This window comes from Vipera berus, assembly GCF_964194415.1.
Source record: "Vipera berus genome assembly, chromosome: 1".
Classification (NCBI taxonomy): domain Eukaryota; kingdom Metazoa; phylum Chordata; class Lepidosauria; order Squamata; family Viperidae; genus Vipera; species Vipera berus.
This window is the reverse complement of record NC_138202.1, coordinates 99035452-99052431: the sequence shown is the minus strand read 5'-3', so window position 1 is coordinate 99052431 and position 16980 is coordinate 99035452. Positions and strand designations below refer to the sequence as shown.

The 16980-nt window shown below is 41.2% G+C and overlaps 1 protein-coding gene across 1 annotated transcript in view; it reads right to left on the bottom strand.

The window, feature by feature from the left end:
• Window positions 1-12132, bottom strand: part of GALNT18 (polypeptide N-acetylgalactosaminyltransferase 18) — a 328962-nt gene extending 316830 nt beyond the window's left edge. The window contains exon 1 of the mRNA XM_081314130.1: window positions 11871-12132. Coding sequence (XP_081170256.1) covers window positions 11871-12105 — 235 coding nt within the window. The 5' untranslated portion in view covers window positions 12106-12132. The remainder of the gene's footprint in view (window positions 1-11870) is intronic.
• Window positions 12133-16980: the final 4848 nt, after the last annotated feature.

Genomic DNA, 16980 nt, shown 5'->3' with positions numbered 1-16980 from the left:
GCCCAGACACTTGCATTACAGTTCCCATCAATGCCATCAAGTGTGATAGTTGCCCAAACTGGATAGTAATAGTGGGTATTGTATTTCCATTAGCACAAAGGGCAAAGAGGTTGAGATGCCTGTGCTAATATTTGTAGCACCCTAGGAAATAATTCTTAATTCAGTGTTATTGGTTGCACTGCTTTTTGTGTGTAAATATCTACAGGGTTTCTGTTCCCTTAATGATCTTTGAAAAAAACCAGAAAGAAGGATGTTTAGAGAATAATTTTTATTCTATTTAATATTAAGAGGAAGAATTGTCAGAACTCTGCCATCTGCTTTTAAGCAGATGGATTTCTACTTGACTACTTCAGATGAAGCAAAAAAGCTTTAATCAATACAATGAAGAAAAATGGCAAGGAATTACATTTTTCTTTAAAAAAAACATATCAGAGACTTTCTAAGTATTGTCCAGCAAACAAAAATATATTGATATTAGTGTGCAAAGAATTGGAATTGTTATAATTACATTTGCTTTTCTTTAAATACATACTGTTAGCACTGTCTCACAATAGGACTATTTTCTTCAAATTGTTTAGCAATCTCATCCCCAAACATTTACCCATTTACTTAATTATGGGAAAAAGAACCGTCTAGCGTAAATACAATAAACTAGCAAGAGTACTCTAGTGTGTTTGACTTTGACTTAGCATGTTTGGTGAATCCAGCAACTTTAATTTCCAAACTATGTTTATAGCTTAAAATGTTCTGTAAATCCTTGTATGTGTCCATTATTCAATACGAAACAATTAAACAAAATATGGCTGTGGCATGTGAACCAAGGCATTGTATTAAAGAGAAGATCCCATGCCCTGCCCAAATTGAGACATTTTCAAATGACAGCATATTTTGACTAACACCACCCAAATTTTGGCCTAAAACTTAACCAGAGCTATTTTGCTTTTACTATCCCTGAGAAAAAAATGGGGAGAAAAAAAAGCTAATTCTTGTTTTAGAAAGCTGTCCAAAACATGATACAGATAGTTCTCTACTTACGACCACAACTGAGCCCAGATTGAGCTCAGTCGTTAAGTGAACTTTGTCCCTTTTTACGACCTTTCTTGCCATAGCAGTTAAGTGAATCGCTGCAGTTGTTAAATTAGTAACATGGTTGCAAAGCGAATCTGGCTTCCCATTGATTTTGCTTGTCAGGAGGGCGTAAAAGATGATTACATGACCCTGGGACATTGCAACCGTCATAAATATGAGCCAGTTGCCAGGAGTCCAAATTTTGATCACATGACCATAGGAATGCTGCAGTAGTAATAAGTGTGAACAAGTCTCATTTTTTCCGTGCCATTGTAACTTCAGTCACTAAACAAATGGTTGTTAGCCAAGGACTTACCTGTACTCAATAAGATTTATTTTTACTTTTCCATAGCTTTCACTGCTGTCTTAGACTGTTCTTGGTCTGTTGTGTTGGCATATCATTTTATTATTATTAGGTGCAAATTATAGGTAAGGAGTTACAGGTGAGCGGGGGCATGGGAAGATGTCTGAGTGGCGTGCTGCCTCTTTAATGCAGGAGAATGAACAGCCCACTTAACATGCTCACCCTATGAACCATATTAGTTATGCCACCCTGTGCCGCTATTAGGAGGTACAGGTAATCCTCGACTTACAACAGTTCGCTGAGTGACCATTCAAAGTTACAGTGGCACTAAAAATGTGACTTATGACCATTTTTCAAAATTATGACCTTTGTAGCATCCCTATGTTCAAAATTTGGATGCTTGGGAACTGGCTCATATTTATGACTGTTGCAGTGTCCCGGGGTCATGTGTTCACCTTTAGTGACCTTCTGACAAGCAAAGTCCATGGGAAAATCAGATTCACTTAACAACCGGGTTACTAGCTTATTAGCTGCAGTGCTTCACTTAACAACTCTGGCAAGAAAGGTTGTAAAATGGGGCCAAACTCACTTAACAAATGTCTCACTTAACAACAGAAATTATGGGTTCATTTGTGGTCGTAAGTCCAGGACTAATGAAGTTTACATTTCCAAAAATGTTTTCATATCTGCTTTCTGCGTAACAAACACTGGTTAGAGACATAGAAGCTGGCCAGAATAACTGTAAGAAGTACTAAAATATGAATTTACTTCTGTATTCTGTATTCCTTGAATATGCTGAATGTACTATCAAGAGTCAAACAGCGAGATGGGTGGCAGAAAAATTTAAGTAATGAAATGTTTGTTAATTTACTGTACACAGGCAGAGGATATTTCCAGGCTAAAGATAGACGGGAACACATCCTTTTTATATTGGGACTGCCAGATCTTCTTACATGTCAATGACAAGTTATGACTTGATAAGACAAGTTGAAAAGCTTTGAAAACTATGTTGTCTCTGTACCAGATGGTTTATTTCGTTAGATTAATCCTTCATAAATCCTTCCTACACTGCTATTAAAAGCATGATATGCAAGCAAAAAGGTAAAGAGCACTAAGTAATGAAAACCTGAACAAACTCTCTTCCTGTTATTGTGTTAATCTATTCATAGTTAGATTCAGTTAAATAATAAACTAGCCAGTTGCATTTTATATTTGAAAATTATGTGTAAAATTCAAAGTTCAAACTCAGAAAATTAGCTAACTATAATAAATCACAGTTTGTTAAACTATAGATTACTGTGCCATGTAAACATAGCTAGAAATCGCTATTATATTTTGGGGGTTTTTTACAACAGGGTTTATTGTTAAATACTAGTACAGGAAAATATTTGTATATATATTCATCCAATATTTAAAACCTGGTAAATTAAAAGTATTTTCAGATCTATATTTCTCCACACAAGTCAATAGTCGTAAAGGAATTTACAGCTACCAGAAAACAAACTACTAAACAAGAAAATTAAAAACTAAATTTGTCATGATTCAGATTAAACTGGAAACACACCAGTGCAATGCATATATAGCATGAAGAAAACCAAAGATAAAACTGAGTTTGTTTAATCTTAATCGCAGGAGGAATCCATTTGTAACAGTAGTGTTCATTCATGATTAATCGGCATTTGTTAACAAACTTGTTAGGATTTTCATAGTTGCCACTTAATTTCTTTAGGCTGTCATGTCCTAACAAGACGAGTTATTTGGAACGAACAGATTCAGATAAAGACAAAAAGGACTGGCTAAGGAGAACAGCATAGAAAAAATATACCCCTTTCTCTCAATTTTCTGATAAACCTAACACAAAATTACTGAAAATCTGATGGAACATTGAGGTAGGAATTTCTTCTTTTAATAAAATCATTCAACCAATGTACATTTTTGAAACAAACACTCTGAAAGTTGCAAACGAGCTAAAGATATGTATAATAGTTATATTATTAACATACGAGAAGAAAGCTAGTTCGGTGTGGAAGTTAAGGTACCAGGTTGAAAATTGGTTAGGAGTTCTAATCCTGTCTTAAGCACTAAGCCAGCTTGGTGCCTTTGGGCCTGTCACTTTCTCTCAGCCCTGGGAAAGAGGTAATGACAAACCACTTTTGAAAAACCTTATGTTGAATCAACATAAGAGGTTTTTATGTCATTAATGCACAGATAGTTTGAATTTCACAACCCAGTTACTGCAGCTGCAACAAAAAATACCAATTTATTTCAAAAATAATTTATTTTACAGGCAGGCACTCCTCTGTCATAGAGAAATCCACCAGGTTCTAAAATATCTTTATGTAGATCGTGCCTCACCTTATTAAAGGAAGTCTTGATCTGCCTGTTTGCCTAAAAATGCTGAAGAGAAGAACGTTGAGACATTGTACATCTTTAGAATGTTGGGGGGGGGGAATCCCTCATGAGTAAAAGCTCTAACTCAGTTGTAAACTTCACTTGACATTCTAGTTTTGCTGCTAGAAGTAAAAACAGACTAATACTGCACAGAGAACAAATAAAACTGAAGAAACCCAATGGGGACTGTTTTTCAGTTCATATATTAGACAGCCTTTTATCCAAGTCATTCCAAGTTAATACACAAAACAATTGCAATGTTTTATCACTCATAAAAGGATGCTTCAACACCAGATCAACCTCATGTTTATTTTATTCCTATAATGCTGTTAATGTACACTTCCAGAAAATACAAGGGGACAGGTATTCCTTAGGCTCTTACAAACCCAACATTTGACACAAGAAATATAACAGGGGAAGCAAATGTAAATAGAGGCAATGAAATAATACACCATCGAGACAGTTAAATGTCCTTAGTCTTAGTTACAGAGTCAGTTATGGAGAACATGACAAACAGGGGATTCTGCTAAAGGCTTCATGGAAAAAAGATTCTGAAAGAGAAATGGCGTCTCACAGAAGGCTTTAAGAAGACCAGTAATATTTCAGATAGGAAAGATCACAGCTGGAATATATTGAACAATGTAGATTCCCTCAAGACATGGTGACCTTTGCCAACCTCCAAATTTCCTAAACTCCACAAGCCCAGCCCGAAGGTTGATAAGCAGCATCAGTAGTCTTTAAAATACTATTGGCCTTGCTCTATTCACTAAGGCCATTATGGGAAAATGGAAAATGAGAAATTACAAAAGCGGAGTAGAAAAATTAACATTCTAAGTAGTATTAGGAAAACATTGGAAGTCTCTATTATACTAATCCAGCCAACTCGTATGGAGGGATAATTAATTTCATAGATTTTGCAACCCTTTGATATTGTACCACTGGAACTAGAACTCTCCTCTCTTTTTCTTACAAATACATTTTAATTTGTATCTAAGATCTGTTCTACAAAACAAATTTACATCTATACTTGACATTTGCACATGCTATTTATTAACATGTTCAAGTAGTCTTAACTTCTTTTCCAGCTTACAGCTTGGGTAGCCTGATTGTTATTTTTCCCTTCTCCTTACTTGTACATAATTGCACACTGTGACATATTACTTGAACTGTAATACTTTTAAAATAGATAAAAGTAGGGAAATCAAAGCAAAATAAGCAAACAATAACTAAATACTTACGGTTACCAATAAAATACATTTCATTATATGAACAACACCATGCATCAAGCCTATTTCTTTGTCCATGTAATATATATCAGAATAAAATAATGTCTTTTTGGCAATTGATATCATTAAATTCTGCTTTGAATGAAAATGCAGTATATGAGCTCAGAGTTGAACTGTGCGGTCCTTGGTGTGCTCTGAGCTTGTTTTCTTGCAGATGTTTTAGTATCAAACTAAGTAACATCATCAGTGTCCATCATATGAAGATACGGCATCTCCTTTCAGTTATTTTAAAAATCAAACTCTGATTTTCTTTTATTTTAAAGTATAACTATTCAAAACTCCAACAGATAATTCATGTCGATTTTATTCATTACTGTGGGTTTAAACTGCTGACACTTGTGAATAATTTCACTTTGGTTGATGATTGCTGATAATCTCCTCCTCCTCCTCTATTACCCATGATTTCCCTCCCATACTGCATACAGGAACTATTTGTAAATTAAAATCAAAAATATTTTCACTTTTACATGAGAATATAAAAAAGACACAGATTAGTCTCACAAATCACTGACTCCATCTGCCCCTCTGCTACCAATATTACCTCCATATCAAGTCCAGCTGGAGCAGCATGCTCTGGGTCCTGTCAGCCAAGGAGTGCCATCTGACAGGAATCAGGAAAGTCTTTGATGTCATGGCTCCCTCATTCTGGAACATAATCCCCCTGGGGAATCAAAGTGGCCCCACCCAGCTGGCTTTTCACAAAGCCCTAAAAACATGATTTTGCCAACAGGCATGAGCAGTGTGGAAAGGCCTGTGAAGTGGCTGCATTGTCTGTTATAAATAGGTGTGCTCACCTTGACTGAACTTTGCAGTATGGTTTCGTGGTTCACTTTGTTTTTATCTTTTTAAGTTGTACTGTTAGTTGTTTTATATTGTTTTTAATTGTTTATGAGCTACCTAGAGTCACACATTGAGTTGGGCCATTATGTAAATTTAATTAATAAATAAATTAAACCCATACATTACGAATTCAGAATTCTTATTAGCAGGGTTGATGCAACTCACCTCACTGATATTCCTACTGGATAATCTAATTCTATGGTACCCATGTTTTCCCTGAAAGTTTAATATTCCATTTTTTATCAGTTCTCTATTTTTCTGTTTTTTTCTTTTCTTTTTAAGTATCAACAAATAATACTTTACCTAAAGCCACTCTGGCAACTGAATGGCCTACAAACTAATTACATGATTAAACAAGCATGCTAAGCCAAAATGCAACTCAATTCATCGTGGCTTTATATGATAATGTCAATCCATCCATAGTATCTACTCAATGTAGAATTTCTGAATCTCAAGTCATAAGGCCAAGAGATAGCGAGCAAACGTGAGCGAGTGGGGTGGTGTCACAATTATTTTTGGCTCACTTTTTCCCTTCAGCTTTTGCCTTTTACACTATTTTTTTCTGGTTTTTTTTCCACTATGTTCCAGCAGTGATAGTGGCAGCAGAGTCGGAAAGAAGAGGTAAGTCAGGGTTTGGGATTTTATTCTGTTGTGTACATAGGCCAGATGGCTCCATCCAAGCAAAGCAGAGAGCAACTTCTGACCAGATTCCAGGCAAAGGAATATGCAGTGTGGTTCAAAAATTCAAAATGTTAACTGCAATGATCAACTACCTATATCAACCTTCCTTTGCATTGCACAGAAGGGCCAAGGCTGGATCATCCTCAAAGGCAAGTCTTCTTCAATGACTTCGAAATATGGGAAAACAAATGGAAAAGAGCTTATTTTTTTAAGAACAGTTCTAAATTCTTTTACAATACACCAGACATGTCAAACACAAGGCCCGGGGGACGGATACGGCCTGCGAAGTGGTTTCATGTGGCCCGCGAAGCCATCCTGGAAACAGTGAGGGAACGGCCCCCACTGTCTTGGCCCTGGCCCAGAGACCCTCCTTCTGCCAGAGACCCCCAGATCTGTCCGACTCCTGCCCGGGCCCCCATAGGCACCCTTGATGCGAACGATGTAGAGCTGGCCATGCCCACCCAGTAGGCCATACACACTTTAGCCATGCCCACCCAGTAGGCCACGCCCACCCAGGCTACACACACCCGGCCCCCTGAGGGCAACCGCAATGCTGATGCAGCCCTCAATGAAATTGAGTTTGACAACCCTGCAATACACTGATTCAGTAAGCACAACTTTGATGGATAATTTGGAAGCTGCTCTACTGACCTTTGGTTAAAACCTGATATCTCTGCCTTAAAAGAGGTACAGAGGTATATTTTTAATGCATTGCAGTGAAATCCTTGGCAAGGATAATGTATCCTAATGATTCATTCATTCATTCATTCGTTTTCATAGCTAGTTTGGTAGAGTGGTTAAGATCAGGCTAGAAACTAGGAGACTTGAGTTCTAGTTCTGCTTTAGGCATGAAAGTTGGCTGGGCAACTTTGGGCCAGTCATTCTCTCTCAGTCCAAAATCACCCAGCCAGCTTTCATGCCTAAGGAAGGATTAGGGTTGTTGCTGTTGTGGGGAAAATAGGAGATTATAAATAACATTGAGTTATTTATAAAAAAATAAAGGTGGGATATAAATAAAATTCCTGCTATTTTCATAGACTTTTATTCCACAATGAAACAGATGCAGGTGTTTTGACAATTTCTTATTCTAACCTATGAATGAATGAACCTTTATTCTCAAAGTACAACCATGTATACATTGAGATTGGCTAAGCCTCCCTTCATGCCCCCCCACAACTCACAGTGACAACAAACCCTCCATCTTATTACACCATGTGAGCTAATTGCACAACGCACCGGCCTCGCAAGTCAATCATACATAAAGTTTATAAAATTATTTCCCGTTCAAAAGCCTAACAGCCCATGGATAAAAGCTGTTCTTCAGCCTGTTGGTACGGCTGGCTATACTCCTGTATCTCCTACCTGATGGTAGGAGAGTAAAGAGATACCGTCCAGGGTGTGAGTCATCCCTGAGAATTTTCCTCACTCTTCCAAGGCAGCGAGCCCTGGCAATGTCATCCAGTGGTGTCAGGGGACAGCCCACAATGTCTATGGAAAATTTAAAACAAAATATTGAAAAGTCTTTGATTCATCTTTAAATATCAAACTTTCTCCAAATCTCAAATCTCCACTCCAAATTAAATGAAGTCCAATTTAATTTGCATAGGCCTACAGTACTAAAAACCTTGTCAGTAACCTTGTAAGTTAGGCACACACATACCAAAGAAAAAAAGAAACCAAAGCAGATCACCTATTAAGTCCCTAGATCAGGGGTTTCAAATATGCAATGTCACATGACGTGTCACGACATATAGCGATTTTTTTTCCATTGACGGCAATGGGGTGGGTGTGGCTTCAGCATGATGCATCCAGCCCACAGGCTGGCAGTTTGACATCCCTGCCCTAGATGAATTCCCCCTAAATCACTGCTCTTCAGGTGAATTCCCAACCACCATATTGGAAAGGTACCATTTTACTGGCTACTCTAGAGAACTATAGCTGGGCTGCTATCTCTCAGCTTTAACTCTAATAACACCATGGAAATCAAAGCCCAGATCTTATAAACTCACTCTACAAACAGCAAGACTAAAGCTAGTCTCTAGATGGATTTGCACAGCTCCTTAAACTGAAAACAACTAATGATTTTGATTTAGTCATTGTTGCTTTCAATTTCAATGGTGTGGCACAAACAGTTATAATTACTGTATTTAACAAGTTCACAGTAAAAACTTGCAGTATTTGAAGATCATCCACTTAGTCACACTATAATGTTATCTCTCTTGATTTAATTAAAAAAATTATATTCATCTAATCATTTACTGCTAAAATTAATTTTAGCAATTCCCTCTTAAGGAGATGCATTTTAAAAGAAATTTAGGCAAAAGGAATTTAAGCAGTCATCGGATGTCGTATCTGAATTCCAACTCAAGCTTGTCAAGTCATTAGTTAATCTGCATTCAGAATTTTAAGCCAAGTGTAACATGGCTATTGATTTGAGATCTGCAGTTATTCATTGCATATTTATTTAGGGTGAATCTCAATAACAATACATTTTATCTTCCTACATTTTCAATAGCACATATGTCATAAGGTGCCCTTATGCATTTATATGCATTTATGTTTAATATATATAAAATAAATAAAAGCAGGGCACTTCTAAGATTATGTCAGCTTTGTTGCCCAAGATTCTTTAACATCTAAGACAGACTTGTCAAACTGCCAGCCCACAGGCCGGATGCATCATGCCAAAACTGCGCCCACCCCTTTGCTAGCAATGGAAAAAAAGTCATGATACATTGCGACACATCACGTGACGTTGTGAGTTTGACACCCCTGATATAAGAGTTTGAGCTTGAACATCTTACATGCAAAGCATGTATCATGGATTCTGCCCAATCTTTGCACAAACAAGATATCAAAAATCGTGACTTCAACTTGTGCTGCTGAATAAAGGTCAATGGTGAAAGAAAACTAATTATTCCAATTCACATACAGATAGAGAAGAGCAGTCTGAACTAGGAGGAGTTAAATCTGTCATCAGTTTGATATCATTGCATTATCATAAGGGACCCAATCCTCCTTGAATTCCATTGACCCTTATCTAGCATCAATTTAGCTTTGATCGTTACTTGACTAGATTCTTCTTCAACTTCCATGAACTTGGCTTCTTCTGGGAATACCTGGGAAAACGCCATATTTCTATAACGCCATATGTCTCCATCAAATTAATTTCAGGATTCCAAAAAAAAAAAAAGTTCAGAAGTGATATTATTCCACCTCCTGAAAAAGAAATAGCTTTGCACAGGTGTAGCCAGTAAATAGGTAGAAGGAGAAGAAATCTACATTGTATTTACATTCATATTTAACACCAGGGAACCAGAAGGACTTTGGAAAACCTCCTTTATACATAGAAATCTGCTAATGAATATGTGCTGTGTGTGCCTGTAATATATTTCCACTGAAGCTCATGCTTCTAACTGGAGCATTCTGTCAGACTGGCAAAACTGATTTAGGAAAAAAGGAATCTGTTTACCAGCTGTAGCAAACTAGCTAAATTCTGGCTGGCTGTATAGAGGAGTTGAATACTGCAGGATCTCAGCGCAAGTGGTTGGTAAGCAAAGTTATCAAACATTCCTTATTTTTCATCAACCTTTCTTTCCTTAGATATCACAGTTCCAAAAATAAGAATAGACCTGTCCATTGTGATCGCCCTATGGGACAAACTCTGCACAAATCTAATAAGAGAACATGGTCTCTTTATCTGATTAAAACAGTGCAAAATATTGAGAAACAAAAGCACTGTGGAATCTGAAAATGTGCCAAGGGCCTCGAGGAAATTCATAAAGAAAAGAATGGGAAAGAGGGAAGACAGAAATAATTTTACCCCCACTTGGCCCTGGGCCCATTAAAACATTTGGAAGGCATGCAGTCCTCTCCCATCTCCCTCAGAGGTAAACAAAGACAATCTGTAACTAATAACCTATTAAAAAGCAAAAGGGAAGAAGAGACAGGTCCAGCACCACATCTGGCAAGGAAATGATGTTTCCTATTCTTCCTCAGCATCCCTTCCTAAAGGAGAAGTTAGTCAAACAGCGACCAAATTAAAATGTCGTTACCAGTCCTAGACTGAGAATAATCTCAGATTGTCTTCCCAAACCATCCTTCCAATCCGAGCAAGCGACGAAACAAAACGCCCGAAATAAATGGCAGTCGACATACAAAGACAAATTAAGCCAACTAGGCCAGCTTTTTAAGGAGCAAAGATTAAAGGGGGGAGGGGGCGCGAGGGGGCGTGAACACGACAGATTAAAAACAGCCATAGCACAACCCGAAGTAGTGGGGGGAACGAAAATAAGATCAGATGCTAATCAGACGCCACCGAGACCATCTCCCGAGGTCTCTTTGACCGAGCAACTTCAACAGGCTCGAAAACCGGCTTCTTACACCAGAGAGCCCAACCCACCCGCTCAGGAGATGCTGTTCCTCGGGCACCGAGAATCAGGTTAGACCACCACCACCACCCCCGCCGCCGGGATCGGATTTCTGGTCGAGCAAGAGGCTCCCCCCATCCTCTTCCTTCCGCTGCTGTCAAGCGCCAAATTACCCAGAGCCACCGGCAAAGCTTCTGGCTGGGAGGCACCAGCCGCTTCTTCGCGGTCGCCGGTTCTCCCGGAAAGGCGGGAAATGGAGAGGCGGGGGAAGGACACCATCAAAGCCGCCTCCTCCAGGAATTGCCTGCCACTCGTTCGGTCTCCCAAGGCTTCAAGGCAACTGGGATTCCCTTCGACAGAGGGGCGCCTTTGCGATCTTCAGAACTAGCGGCGGCAAAAGGAAGGAAGGAAGGAAGGAAGGAAGGAAGGAAGGAAGGAAGGAAGGAAGGAAGGAAGGAAGGAAGGAAGGAAGGAAGGAAGGAAGGAAGGAAGGAAGGAAGGAAGGAAGGAAGGAAGGCGCTGCCCCCACCACCTCAGCTATTTGCTCCAGCCAGGCAGGCAGCCTAGCCGGCGGCACCAAACAACTAGCTGAGAGGGGAGGCAGCCAGGAAGCAGGAGCCTTCGCCCGATCAAGGAGAGCCCGCCCTAACAAAGCTCCCGATTCTTCTCCTCAACGAATCTCTTTTCCTCTTAACTATCCACTCTCCTCCCTCCCCCTCCCCGCCCGCGCATCCTCCCCTCGGACCAGAGTCCAGCATCCCTTCCTATGGCAGCAGGAATATGACCTCAAAACACCCATGTTCCAGATAAATGGAATCTGGGCAACGCTTGTTTAAAGATGGGGAGGGTGGGGAGGGAGAGGGAAGCCTGGAGAATGGGGAAGGCGATCTGTCGAAGGAGAGAAACTGGACTGCGGAAGCGAGAGAGTACCTTGGATGTGCTGCTTGATGACACTTTCCAAGTGGTCCAGCCTTTCTATAATCCTCAGAGTGTCTCCTTTGTCTTCCTCTAACTTTTTCTCCGAGATCGGCTCCTGAACTTTCACAGAAACCGTGGCGATGTAGTTGGTTACCCAGCCCACGTAGAGCAAGCAGATGATGTTAGTCATCCCGCTGAGAATCACGCATGTGGACACTAAAGTTTTGGTTTTCCTGTTGCAAACCATTCTGAGATCCCTCCATATAGCTCCAACGAAACCTGATGCTCCGGTAGAAGAAGCGGAAGGGGAGAAGAGCAGCGGCGGCAAAAAAAAAAGTCAATAAATAGGTGCGTAAATTAACACCCTTCTCTCGCTTTCCGCAAAAGGGAAAACTGGTCCAGTCTCAAGTCAGCGAATTTCCATCTAAACCGCGACCTGTTTCACAGACGAGGAACATTTCTTCCCCCACCCAAAAGCAAAGGTGAAGGCGAGAGCTTGATTCGGCTGCTAGAATCTCCCGGCTGTAAACCAATCAAAGAAAAAAGAAGAGGGGAAGAAAAAAACACCAAAGGAACAAGCAGAAACTTTATCTCCAAAGCTTTGTGCGCTCCCAGGCTCGGCTGCTTCCCTTGGTCAGCCTCACTCCGGAGCGCGCACGGGAGAGATGCGGAGTCAGGTGCCCAAGTGTTGCAAAAACTTTCTTCTCTGCCGTGCCGCCTCGCTCAGCTCACAACAGCCACCGCTCCTAAGCCACGCCCCCCTTAGAAGCCGCAAGCAGGCGAGTCGGGCGTGTACGGGGGCGGATTGACAAGCCTCCCGTCCAATAAAGAGAAGGAGCTGGCCCAGAGTTCCGCGGCATCGCCAAGCTGTTGGCCAACGGGGACCTTGGAGGGGAGAGCTTCATTGGAGGCCCACCTGCTCGCTGATCCGGCTTTCTCTAGTCGTCAGGCTCCCGTTTTGGCGAGCGTGTTTGTGTAGGTCTGCGGCTCCCGGGAAGCTCGACCCAGGGTGGGGGTGGGGGAATCTGCATGGAGATCAAAGGAGGCAGCGAAACTGGCGTGGTAAGTTCCACAGGTAAAGCTAATTTATCACGTCTGGCTTTCCTTCCATATTCTTCCCTTTTTTAAATCCCTCGCTGTTAGTATAGTATCTGTTGCTATTTATTGTCAGCCGCTCGCAATACCATGATTAACTGTAAGGTGTTTTAAAGCTTTTCCTTTTAGGGTCCAGTAGATTAGGAATCATCAAAGAGAGCTTTATTGATCCAAAGCGGGACAAAAACCGACGCCGCCTTCCTTGCTCCTGTAAAGGCTTGGTCGCTTTACTCCAAGCATTCAATAGCTCCCATTGACAGGTCTTCAGGGTTAAGCCGTTCGAATAGCTAGCAGTAGCTATAAAATCACCGGAGAAAAGATTTTAATGGGAGCTGTCTTCATCTGCTGTTTTATTGTAAGAAAAAAAGCTGCTTTTTGTGTTTGTTGATTCCCCTGCCAAGACTAGCTCCACTATCGGTGCCTGAGTTCTGTAATGTGCCATTTTACATGTATGGATTTACGGTTGCTGAGCCTTCCTGAAATATATAACTGAATGCAACCTGAATTATGCCTCTCCCATAGTGTAATAGTGTACAATTAAGCTAGATCAAGGAATTGTAGTCAGGGTTCCCATCAGTTTGCTCTGGAATGACAACAATGCTGGCTAGGCATTTTGGCCGGGAGCCAGATATGGCAAGGAGCCAGGCATACCCTGGGGCAGTCTCATCTGTTGCAGATGCCTTTCATACTCAGCGGAGTATGAAAGTATGAGCCGTCCATGAGACCCAATGCATGTTACCTGCTGCTTGAAGTTCATGGATGATGTGTGGTTTGTGCTCATTTCTCTGCTGCCAGGCATAGATTCTCTGCTGTGTATTTCTCCAATAGTTGAGGGTGAGACCCCTGAAGTCTGTCCTTTTTTCCAGATTGCCACTTCTAACAATAATGACTGTTCCTAGAAGACAAATATGTTAGATGTTTTGTGCCAGCCATGGCAGTTCCCCAAAAAGGTCATCAGATGGGAGCAAAGAGGCTTCTTTGCTTCCACTGGTGAGCCAGGGGTTCCAGGCCCCTGCAGCTCCATTGGCGAGAGAGTTTTATGGCTAGGGAGGGGCTGAGACCCCCCATAAATACCTCTGCTCAAGGGGCTGCTCTTTGTTCTGTTCTTCTTCTAGTTCTGTTCCAGTTATGCTACGCTAGCTTGCTCTCTGTTCTTTTGTTCTCTCTCACATGCAGCATGGATGCCTCCATGCCAAGTAATTCTTTCTCTCTAATCTATCATTGAATAAAGCTTCATATGATTGCATCTCTGCGTGATGCCTTTTACTTGGAAGCACCTTACCGATCCGTCGACCTCATGAGACTATCTCACAAAATATTTCTCTATGCCATATTCACAGGTGGCACTTTCCATGGGCTCCTGGATGTTTTAACTTTGTGCTCCCTTCCAACCTCTTCTTTCTCTTCCTTTCCTCTCTTTGGAGCAGCCCTGCTTACTTCTCATCTACCTGACACAGTCTGGACGCTGAGGGAGGATTCTGCTGCCGTGCACAATGATGCTCCGCAGGACTGCTGTGCTGCTGTATGGTAGCAGGTCTTCCTGTTGCTACGGCCTGGCGTGCTTTTTTATTTTGTGTCATACCGGTTTCGTGGGCCATAAACACCACTGAGCTGCGAGGATTGGGAAGAGGAAGAAGAGCAGTTGGGAGGAGGTAGAAAACACTGGGCAAAGAATTTATCTCGTTCTGGTAAACTGAGATGGTCATTTGCCAAAGTCCCACCGCCGGGGCTGAACTACCATATGGGCACCAGCAGTTACCACTTTCTGGTGGTAACTTGCTGACAGTGCCAGATTTAGAGCCTTGGTGGAGCAGTGGGCTAATGCCTCCTTAAGTAACACCAGCTGCCTGCAATTAGTGCAGGTTCGCATCCCACCAGGCTCAAGGTTGACTCAGCCTTCCATCCTTCCGAGGTAGGTAAAATGAGGACCCAGATTGTTGGGGGCAATAAGCTGACTTTGTAAAAATGCCGCTTGGGGGGGGGCGAAAGCCCTAATAAGCAGGCATATACATAGAATGAAGGCTATTGCTAAGCACATTTGATTTGTGCTTCTTAGATTGTAAGCTGCCCTGAGTCTTCGGAGAAGGGCGGGATATAAATGGGATTAAAAAAAAAGTTACAGCTTAGGGTCTCATGGAGTCTCATAGTCTAAAGGGCCCTCTCAAAATTTCACTTTTCTTTTCACTTGTTACAGTTTCATTATTATTTCATACCCCAATGTCTCCATTCATTAAGCTGTTCTGTATGGCTCACATGATCCTCATTAATTAACGTATGCTTTGTTTCTGCCTGCATTTACACATTCTATTCACAGAGGGTCTTTTCCTACCCCACTGTGGATTTTTTTTTAAATGCTTGGCACAGTGCCATGTTCAGTTGTTATAATTGCCAGGTAGAACCTCTAGAGTGTAATCGCTCTTAGCACTTTCCAAACAAAACTGCTAAAACTTCTCAAAGCTTAGCCTTCTCCTATTTTAAAACTGGCCCTGCTAGCCAGTCCTTCCCTTTCTTTGGTAGTGGTTCAAGCCACATTTATTTCATCCAAGCTTCATGGAGAGTGAGGAGACAGGAGGGTGATAGCCTCTCTGATACTGATGTGGGGGCCAGTCAGCTATGCTCCTGATCAGTGGGGTTGAGCTGCCAATGTTTTGCTAATGCTTCTATTAGCACTAACACATCACCACAGACAAAACCCAGCTTTAATGGTAGGCAGCTCCAAATGCCTTTCCAGCTCTTCTTGAAAAGAACAGTCTGGGTGTTGGCAGGCTGCCAACAGATGAGCCATGCCATGATGGGGCTTAGTCCCTTTTGGTGCCCGCTTCTCAACCATCCAAAAAACCTTCCCCATAGCAATAGCACTGCTATTGTATTCACCAGATACAACATTGGTTATTGGGAGTAGTTGTACACTCAAAATACATTCAGGTTTCTGGTCCAGGATGTGCTCGCTTACTGTTGCTATCTCTTGAAACCATTCCCAGTCCAGGATACTGATGGATACCCACCAAAAGTAGGTATTAGAGATTTTCTAGACCACTCCCCTTTACTGAATTTGATTCCTGTACTCAAGTCTGTTTAAAAGCTTCAGAACAAAGCACACTATGTATGCAAAGCAGGGGCAGCTATATTTTAGTTACCAAGTTACCCCCTCCTGTAACTCATGTTTCTGATAGTACCTCCACAGACAGCACCACCTTCCCTTCAGGCAAGTAGCTCTGGTACAAATTATTAGCAGCCTGCACAACAGTACAATTTCTCCTTTCCCTTCTTTCAGAGATTGATAGCCATTGGGATCAGCCAACACACAGAACCATTAACTGACCAAATGGATTCTTTCCCCATAGCTCTCTAACTCCCCTACAAAATAAATCCTACATTGTTTCAACTGTCTAAGCGTAAGATGTTCTGCACATGTAGCCACTGACTTTTTAAATAAATAGCTTAAACATGGGAGATAGGCAAAGCCCTGGTTTCATTTCCATCCAAGTAGACACCATTACTGTTTGGGGAAGAGAGGAGAAAAGAAAATAATGACAGCCCACCTTCTAAAGCCAAAGACAACAGCTTTTGCATTGTTGACCTACCATCTGGAGAAGTCATGCATGGCTGGCCTTCATTGGCCAATGATGCCATGCTTTAGCACAGTATGGCTAACTTCATGACTGAAGTGGAAAGAGTGTAATTGACTGCAGTAATAGTTCCTTGTATTCCCACCCCATTAATTTATGGACTGCACACAGAGGGTGTCAGGATTCGTTGCTATGCCTTGTAATAAGATCTGAACGTAGGTGTACACTGAATTTTACAGCAGTTAGTTTCTCAAATGAGAGTGGAATTATGATAATAAATTGCTATAATCCATAACTGGGGCAAAGAGTTGAAGTTATATACATTGTTATCCTATCGTATATGAAAACGAGCTGGGCCCATGGTATATAATAGGCTTCCTTGAATATCAGCACTGCTGCCAACCAACCATAGTTAGCTTGATAAACCATGATTAAAACTGTATACTGTTTATGATTTT